The 10,147-nt window shown below is 34.9% G+C and overlaps 2 protein-coding genes across 2 annotated transcripts; both read right to left on the reverse strand.

Moving 5' to 3' along the window:
* Positions 1 to 305: 305 nt before the first annotated feature.
* LOC139842198 (receptor-like protein 33) lies at positions 306 to 1,556 on the reverse strand. Its single transcript, XM_071832371.1, has one exon. It carries the CDS (start codon positions 1,554 to 1,556, stop codon positions 306 to 308), a length of 1,251 nt encoding a protein of 416 aa, XP_071688472.1.
* Positions 1,557 to 2,077: 521 nt separating this feature from the next.
* LOC139842208 (receptor-like protein 6) lies at positions 2,078 to 3,025 on the reverse strand. Its single transcript, XM_071832380.1, has one exon. It carries the CDS (start codon positions 3,023 to 3,025, stop codon positions 2,078 to 2,080), a length of 948 nt encoding a protein of 315 aa, XP_071688481.1.
* Between the last annotated feature and the right edge of the window lie 7,122 nt (positions 3,026 to 10,147).

A 10,147-nucleotide genomic window follows, 5' to 3' on the forward strand; every position in this document is an offset into this window, starting at 1 on the left:
CTATACTTCGAGAGGAAAAAAAAAAAAGAAGTAGAGCAATAATCAGCAACTCCCTTTGTAAATCATTTCTGTTTTATGATACAGAGTATCACATATTTTTTCTGAAAAGTTAGTAATTATTTTGCTATTCTTATATATATCGATCTTGGTTATATTTCTCTTCTTATACTAAGCACAATAGATACATCGCTCATATGTGTTTTAGTCTTGATTAATTGACTTTCTATAAATAAGTCACCCATACTACATAGAAGCAACATATGCTATTATTTATCTCATAAACTAAACCTTAATTATAAAAGAACTTAGTTTCTCCTCTGGTTACGTAGTGGCCTAACCCATCGGCCCTTCTTCATCCCAAAATGCTCAACAAACCACTTGTGATACCTTCCATATAGAAAATTCCCCAAAAGAATTCCAATTACCAACCCACTTCCAAAGCCGGTAAATATGACAACCCAATCGATGATGTCACTTGGGAGGAGAGACTCGTACTCGTCGCTTGTTTGTGAAAGTGTTGATGTCTTTGAACCTTGACAGTCATTGGATAATGGTTTTCCACACAGTATAGGATTACCCACGTAAGAGTTGTTCTCAAATGTATTGAATTGTTTCCTGGTTGGTACGCGCCCTTCAAGATGGTTGAACGACACGTTGAACATGGCAAGGAATCCAAGCTTTACCAATTCTTGAGGAATTTTTCCTGATAGCTCGTTATGGGAAAGATCCAAAGACTCAAGTTTCTGTAAGTTCCCGAATGATGGTAACACATAACCAGTAAGAAGGTTATTGGAAAGATTAAGTGATTGAAGGCCTTGAAGATCTGTGAGTGATTGTGGGATATCTCCTTCAAAACTGTTACACGAGAGGTCAACAGCAGTAAATATGTTTAAAATCTTTTGGTACTCGGTTTTTACGCCTTTGATTATAATTGACATAGAGTATGGATTGTCAACAGAATATAATCCAAATAAATACTCGGCTGTCATAACAGATGACTCTCCTGGATAAACAGATTTCATTGCCTTCCAAATCTTAAAGTACTTATCAGGTAGTTGACCAGTAAAGCTATTATTGGAAAGATCCAAGATCCGTAAATTGGGGAACTCCGAACTAAACGTTGATGTTTCTTGAATTGCACCTGAAAATCTGTTCGACCTTAAGATAAGCACTTGAAGTTCTGTAATAGTTCCTAACCAAAACGGGAAGACACCATCAAAAGAGTTATCTCCGATGTTGAGAACCTCCAATTTAGTACAATTAGCTAATGATTTTGGTAACGGGCCCGTAAGTTGATTTTCACTCAAATCAATCATCTTTAAGCGGCTTTCACTTGTAAAGGTATTTGGGATTGTACCATGAAACTTATTTTGTTTAAGTTTCAAGGACACTAGTGTCTTGCTTAAGTTGCCTAAACATGTAGGAAGCTTTCCGGTCAAGTTGTTAGAAGACAAATCAAGAACATATAAATGATGGTATCTCACCACCAATTTTGTTGTTGAAAAGATGTAAACTTGACATTTTTGTTCGGAAGCTGATGAAGGCGGGAAATTCATTTAACTCGCATGATGACAGTCGCAATTCTATCAGTTGAGGTAGGGTGTCATTGTTGTAGTGTTCATTAGTGATAACTGATATTCCTTCTAAATACAAAGCTTCGAGTGTGTTGAGTCCTACGAACGTGACTAGGTTCAAACTACCGTTAAATTGGTTACGAGTTAGGTCAAGAGAGTTTAGGTTTTTGAAGTTGGAAAATACACTTGAAATAGTTCCGTGTAATTGATTACCAAAAAGAGATACAATTGTTAGTTGGGTGAGGTTCATAAATGAAGATGGGATACTACCAAAAATAGAATTTTCTGCCATTGAGACAACACTAAGTTTGGTTAAGTTAGCAAGAAAAGGTAGGATTTCTTGGTATAGGTTGATTCGGTTTAAATACAAATTGCCAATGTTGGTCAGTTTACCAATCCAACCGTACTCGCATCCCTTCTCAAAATTGTTATCGCTAATCTCTAAAACTGTGAGTTTCGACAACCTTTCCAAAGAAGGAAATGGGCCTATGAAATTGTTCTTTTTAAGAAAATATTGTGAGTGTTGTCAAGTTAGAGAGTGAACCTGGAACGCTCCATGAGAAAAAAGATTCAGCAAGATTCAAAAATTCCAAGTGTTTTAGGTTGATTATAGATTCCGGTATCTTCCCTGAAAAACCTATTGTATTCAAATCTAGATACTCGATTAAGGTGTTGTTACGAAACTCGGGCAAGGAACCCGTTAGGTCGGGATTTAGTGACAAGTCAAGAATTTTCAGCTTCGGTAATTGAAATATCGCTGTTGGAAATTTCCCTTGAAGATGACAATCTCGGACCTCGATTGTTGTCAAGGAAGAAAAATTGGCCAAGAAACTCGGTACCGAAGAACTTATGTTCACCTTTGAGAGATATAGGTTTTCGAGTCTAGTCAAGTTTTGCAATAAACTAGGAGTTTGAAGCTTTAGTGAATTGAATGACAAAGCCAACAAAGAAAGTTGGTTCAATTGTGAGATTTCATTAGGGATTTCGCCACCGAATCCCGAACCAGAAAGATCGAGGCTTTTTAACTGCTTTAGACGAGCAATTTCAGACGGGATTTGAGATCCAACAAAATCGTTTCCCGAGAGGTCGAGTGTAAGAAGATGAACAAGTTTGAAGAGACTATTGTTGGATGTGATAGGGCCACGAATTGAGCTTTCGCCCAAGTGAAGCTCGATCACATGACTCGTATTGCTGCTACACACCACACCATCCCACAAACAACAATCAGAACTGTTATTTAACTTATTGCTAATTGTGGTATTTAATCTCCAAGAATCTAACTTATGAATTGAACTAAAAGATGTGGTTGTGTAATTTTGATTAAGAATGGTTTGCTTAAATTCAAACAAAGCTAAACACTCTTCATCATGGGTTATTGATGATGCAGGGGATGTAATTATGACTAATAAGAAGTATGCAAAAGAGATAGTTGCCATCAAATAGAAAGCCATGAATTAATGAGATGTAATTGAATTTGATTGTATTTGCAGATGTTCAACGTACTAAGTGGTATGTAAATGGTCAAATATGTACCAAACAGATGATGTAGAAAATGAGATGAACATGGCGGTGTGCTATTGAAAGACTAATTGCCCCTTTTGATAAATTGTGGCCTCTTATTTATTTGACTCACCAAAATTTTGGAGATAAGAAAAAAATATTGGAACGTAACTGGAAAATATATATTTGTTATTTATCGTTTTTTATTTTATTTTACAGCTCCATTTTCACAATATTTATTAAAGAAGGAAATTATTACTCCTATATCATAAGTCAGGTATTGGACTTTTCGGTGTTCGATTGTTATGAGTTTCAACTGTCCTTCGTTTGATTTTCTACTTTTCGCGCGGATGGAAGTCATCTTTTGGTGGTGATGATGGTTGATTAGGGAATTAGTTAGGTGTGTTTCAATAGTTTGTTTGCTCATTTATTGTTTATCGAACGTTTCAATGTTTTGTTGGTCTAAAATGGTTGGTTTCGTGGGTATCGATGCAAATGATTTCGATGTTTATTGGTTGTAATAAATGTACATTTTAATGTTTTGTTGGTCTAAAATGGTTGGTTTTGTGTGTATCGATGCAAATGATTTCGATGTTTATTGGTTGTAATAAATGTACATTTTGTACCCTTATAAAGTTGTTACTTGTGACATTGTTTGGGGAGGTGTTTTGTAATTTATTTGATGATGTCGTTTGAAAAACATGATTTGGGTGAAACGACCGAAAGTGTGACATTGTTTGGGGAGGTGTTTTGTAATTTCTTTGATGATGTCGTTTGAAAAACATGATCTGGGTGAAACGACCGAAAGTGTCGTGTGTTTTAGGGTAATAAGGGTAATAAGGGTAATAGAACATTGGTGTAAGAAGATCGTAAATTTTTTTTTATCAAACGCATGTCTAATTCAATTGTAACAGATATACTATTTTAATTTTAGTTTTAATTTTTGTTTTAACAGATATACTATTTTTGTAAGTTTTAATTTCGGTATTTTTATACTATTTTAATTTTAGTTTGTGTGTTCTCTAACCACGTATACACACACGGTGTCCATGTTGGTCGTTGCGTGGTGCATATTGTCGAGCATTTATCTGAGATATTTGATTTTAATTGTACCACGCACCAAGACTCACGAAACAAGCACGGGGTGCGTTGATCTAGTTAAAAGGCGCACATGCCTCTTTTTGAACGCACAACGCAACAAAAACACACAAACACACACCAAAAGTGCGATTTACCAAATTTCTCGCGATTCTTCAATTTTTTATGCTCGTTCCTTACTGGATTTCGTAATACCTTCAATCTAGAAGCCTGTTTACAAATTACACTACGCACAAACACACCAAAAACTTCGGTTCGCCTTTTTTGGAAGAGATCCGTCAACTCGACCTTTAAAAAGTTGCTGATAAAAAAATTGGACATTGTCGCATCTTCCACAATGTCAAACAATCTGGTAAATCAAGATTCCCTTCGTTTGATTCGCTAATTCTTAAATACATCTCGTCGAATAGTTGGTGTACGCTTATGTTATTTTGATATTGAATTAAATTGCGTGCGTATATGTATGATATATAATTTGTGGTTGATGTTTATATGTTGTTGATGTTTACATGCTGTTGATGTTTAAATCTTGTTGATGCTGTTTAGACTTAGTTTAGCTGTTATGTGTTGGAAAATAAACGAGAAACTTGTTTGTTGGCTCGTTAATGCATCTATAACAGGCAGCACATGGTATCGTGCCTGGTGCGTGGTGCTTTGTTTTGATGCTTGTTGCTGTTTGTTTTCAGGATACACGTCCGAGCTTACAATAATGAATAGTGTTAGTAAACTTAGAACCATAACCACCTAGTTGACGCCAACACAACAAATACTTTCCGCACAAGCGATTTTTGACCCATGGTTTCATGTCTGGTGTACAGACAATGACCCAACCTACGTACACCTTATGCTTCAGAAGAAGAAAAAGACACGATCATCTAGTGTCAACATCCAAAACGAACTCGATGATCTTTAGTTTGCGTTGTCCAACTCATTGACTGTGAAGTTCGGTCGACGTGAATTTTGTTTAATGAATGGTTTTAGATTCGGTGCGCAGACCAACATAGATAATTACGTTCCTGCTGAGGTTAGGCAGACAACATCGATGTTTACTGGATGATCTTGTTGTAGCTAGGTTAACTTTCAAAGCTATCCATGCCCGTTTTGAAAATACGATGCTAGATACCAGTGATGAGGATCACGTCAGGCTAGCTATTATTCTGATCGTAGATATGTGAATTATGGGTAAGCAGCCACATTACAAGATTGACGACACATATTTGCATTTCGTCGAGGACGTAGATGGTTTAGCACAATATCCTTGGGGTTCTTGTATCTGAGATTTTACATACAAAGAGTAAGAAGACCCTATTAAAAAATGTGCGCTCGCACTGGTGTTTAAATACACATGTACTGGATTTGTTTGGGCATTTAAGGTATTAGAAAGGAAAAACATCCTATCCCAATGAATTTCTCTTTAACCCCGGGAAACTCATACACATTCACCCCTCTTCTATCAAATATCCCTTGAGAGTTCACCATTTTTTGAGATAGTGAAGAAGAAGGATAGTTGTTTAAATAAGGAAAATAACTGATAATAGGCTTACCTATTTAAGGAGATAAAACGTATCCTAAAAATCTGGAAAATGTCAGAAAATTTTCCGATCCTTAATATTTTTTGTGTGTTGCTTGGTGTATGGTGCGTGTTATTCGAGAAACTAGGTTGTCTCCTTAAAATCTCGGTTACATGCACCACATACAAACCTGCACACCTCATGCTTGGTGCGTGATGCGTCAACGGGTGAAATTTTTGCTATTACGATTTTTTAAGGGCACATTATTAAACACTTTCCCCAAAGAAGATATTTTGACCGATTTCCCTTCTTTTAAAATTGGGCAAGTGCCATCACTCTAATTTCCATAATCCATTCTCAGGAGCTTAACAAGATTATATATGACAAGAAGTTTTAAAGACTTACGTCAAACAATACAAGTGCTTGCTTCTCAACTGTTGCTAAGATGACTTTAACTTTCATTCAAGTGAAATCACCAATTGATAGTACACCCCAGATCTCAGGGTATTCTGAACGTCACGAAGGTATCTCATGAAGATAAACAACGACGAAGGTATCACGACAATCGAGACCGAAGAGTTGAACTAGATCACGTGCTTACATAAGTCAAAGAGATATGGAAGATATCCCATGCAAACAGTGGGCGATGCCACCAAGGAAATTAAGGAAAGCATCTAACTAGCTTTCCTCCGTCACTGTAGCACCGTCACCCTTCAAAGGGAAATGTCATACCTCCTCTTGACCCTTTATGACATGGCATGACTTCATGGTCTCAGTCCAATCTTCTATCAGAGTGCGGAAGCTAGCTAAAAACCTGAGAATACATGCATAAAAAGACGGTCAACATAACGTTGGTGAGTTCATTGGTTTTAGCTGTATAAGTAAAACGTTTTGACCGCAAGGCTTCACAGTTTAAATCATTTTGTGATATGTTGTGAAAATAGTTTAAAAAGGTTTCACAGATCATACATAAGTTGACGTTAAAACGAATCATAAGTTCTCAAGTTCACAAATAGTTTCATGATTCGTTAGTTTTCAAATTTCCAATAGCCTGGACGTAAGTATGATCATAAGATCACAAGTTTTGAAATAACTTACTAGTAATACGGATTATAAGTTTTCAAGTTCATATATATAGTTTAGAAGTAATATGATCTCAAGCTTTCAAGAACGAAAATAGCTTCGTAGTTCGTAACATTTCAAGTTTATAAAGTTTCACGGACTATAAGATTTCACAGTTATCAAGTTCATAAACGGTCTTCAAATAGTTTTTGTGGACCACAAGATTTCAATGTATATAAATAGTTCAAGTTTCAGGTAGTTTCCAAACGATTATCAAGTTGGTTCGAAACAGACAAAAAGTATATTCTATATAGTAGAGCTCCCAATATTGAACTTAACCAATTAGATACATAAGTATCCGTACCCGAAAATCCTAGTCACTCAAAGTCCAAAAGTGACCCGTGACGAAGTCTGAGCATCCAATTATTTTAACTACTAAGCTTGGATGTGGTTGCCAAACCCAGATAGATCTATCCCCATTATTCGCGTTTACCAAATCCAGGTAATTAACAATATTGGAATCGGGATTTCAGTGGACTATAAAAGTTACTCCGTAGAATATAGTTTAGTTACTCATGTCCACAGTGTAAATCATAAGAGAAACATAATTCTCATTTCAAGATATAAAGTGTTTATAGAGAACCACAAAGTTCACTTATATCAAACTATGGAATACATAATACATAAAAAGTATTAAAGCAATAAACCGCTTTAGAAAAGCATAGAGCATGTAGTAAAACAGTAAACATGTTTTGATAACGAAAAGTATGAAATAAACATCAAGCATGATTCTCAGCCCAAAAATATTGAAAAAGGGAAACTATGGAACTCACTATCGATGCAACACGGTGCGAAGCTCGGAAAGTGCGGTTTTAAACGTTTCGCGGTGATCCGGGATCGAGACCTAAATATATGAATTAAGGTCAGAGGTCATACTATATTTAATATAATATTTTATTTAGTTTATAAACTAAGTTCATGAGTTTTAAGTATTCGTTTCAGTTTCTCGATTTCTTAGTTACTTAAACTTTATAGTTTTGATTCTTAAATATTCTGATTTGAAACACCAACTTCCCACAACCATAAATCATTGAGTGTTTACTTAAATCAGTTGGTTCCACTTCTCAAAGTCAATTTTATGAGTCTATAAACAACCATATAAGTTTGGTACCTTAAATCTAAGTAAAAGTTGGTTAAAATGATCATTTTTCATGAATGTGCAAAACAGTCATGTTTTGCACTATAAACTCTTAGCCAAGTTTATAAATAGCAAAACTCATTTGTTTTCTTTTATATTTTTACAGAGGACTCTTATAACATCAATAAGAAAACGTACAAAAGGAATTTCTTCCAGGTTGCTTGTAAAATACTTTTTATTAATGATCTTTTTGACTCAAATCTGATTACAACAAAATCTTATGTCGACTTGTTGGGACTATTTCTCAATGATTACTCAATGGTTTTTGGTGTTTTAACTTGACATGTCTTCCTTATTATGTCTAGTTTCCAAATCAAAAGCCTATATTTATATATCTATCTTATAATTTGATTTTTGCATGATTATTTGAATCTTGGTCAGATTGCTTCAAATCTGGACCTTGAGTCACCAAATAAAAATGAAAAATGACTTTTTCTTTGAATTAATTCATGAAAACTTTACTGGAAGTCATGAAAATATATATGACCATCATACTAAAAGATGAGTTCCTGAGACCAAGCATAAGTTTGTTTTTAAGTCATGAACTTCAAGTAGAAATTTTGGACAGATTTAAGAAAAAGTGTGTTCTTGAGTTTTAACCATTCTCTCTTGATTTTATGTGTATAGATCTATAAGTTATGATGTTTATGAGTCTTGTTATATATTAATATTCATGTTTTAAGAGTCTCATCTTGCTAAGATCAATGCTAAGTCTTATGAACAATCATGGTGTTTTACAACACTATGTTCTTTCACTAGATCTAGTTGATGAGATCTCTTGTTATAACTTAATGTAATAATAAAAACAAAACTTGTAAATGATAGGTCTCGACACTTTTTATGGTTGGATGGTGAAAAAGATTTAGAACAATCCTTGTGTGTTAGTAACACACTATGTTCTTACCACTACATCCTTACTTTAACATAGAAAGGACTAGAAATCATGATGTAAACTATGTGTAATTGAAGTAATTCTTACTATTTTTGAAGATTGTTCTTGTTGAAGAAGATGAAGAAGATATGAATATGGATGAAGATTGCTTGAAGGTGGATGAAGGTGTAGTGAAGAAGTTAGAGAGAAAAATGAAAATTGGTGAGTGTGTGTGTGTGTGTGTGTGTGTGTATATGGGACGAAAATGGAGTATAAAGGGAGGGGACAAAAAGTATTTTCCTCATGCAACATTAAATGGATCCACGCAAAAGTGTCTACTTAAACTTGAAGGTTAAGTTTGCATGTAACTAGCCTTAATTAATTATGATTAATTAGGTGTAATGTTAAGCTTAAACTTAAACTAGTTAGGTTTAGATGTAAGTATGTGTTTAAGTGTTTATGATCTTGATTTAAGTTAGATCATATAATGTTTTAGCTTCTAGATAGATTAAGGAAGGTTACTTAATCATAATACTTGATTAGTTGATGTATTTAACTTCATAAATACATAAGGCTGTGAGTTTCTCAAGTTAAAAGTTTACAAGGATATAATAGGGTTTCCGGAAATGGTGTGAATGGTTGTGATAATTAGGATTGTTCAAGTCCTAATTATGAGATCATAGACAAAACTTAACATGACACTACTTTAAAAAAAATCATGTGAATGAAACCAGAAATTTCTAGCTCGGACAAGTTAGGTTAAATAACCTAGTTGGAAAAGTCTGGGGTGTGACAGGAAAGTCCACCAACACTTCCATAATCGCCTTGGAACTTGATCATATACGTTGAAGCCTGGGATAAACATCTCGATTAGGCTATAAAAGGAGGAACATGATCCTTGAATGAGACATGTTCCACACAACACTCAACATACAACACATTGAAAACACTTCAATGTCACATTCAAACTTTAGTGGCGTGAAGTGAGAAATATTCTCACTACCTCCGGGGAATCGCCAACAAACCCTTTAAACACCATTCACATAACTCTAAAACACTTAATTAAACCTGATCAACCAAATCTTAAGCCTCCTTAAGTTAGCTCGAAAAAATGTACAAACAATTGGCGCCATCCGTGGGACTAAACTGTAATACGCCGTCAGAATCCACTAACGGTATATTAACTCCGGTCCCACAGTTTAGCGGTCACGCCCTCTATATGAGACGTTTCTGAAAAGTATTCGCATTAAATATTAAAGCAAAGTCCTTTATTAAAGAAATGAATATGAAAAGTAGTTGACATAAACGACCAACGTAAGTAAACCCAAAACAT

Source organism: Rutidosis leptorrhynchoides, chromosome 1, assembly GCF_046630445.1.
Source record: "Rutidosis leptorrhynchoides isolate AG116_Rl617_1_P2 chromosome 1, CSIRO_AGI_Rlap_v1, whole genome shotgun sequence".
NCBI lineage: Eukaryota > Viridiplantae > Streptophyta > Magnoliopsida > Asterales > Asteraceae > Rutidosis > Rutidosis leptorrhynchoides.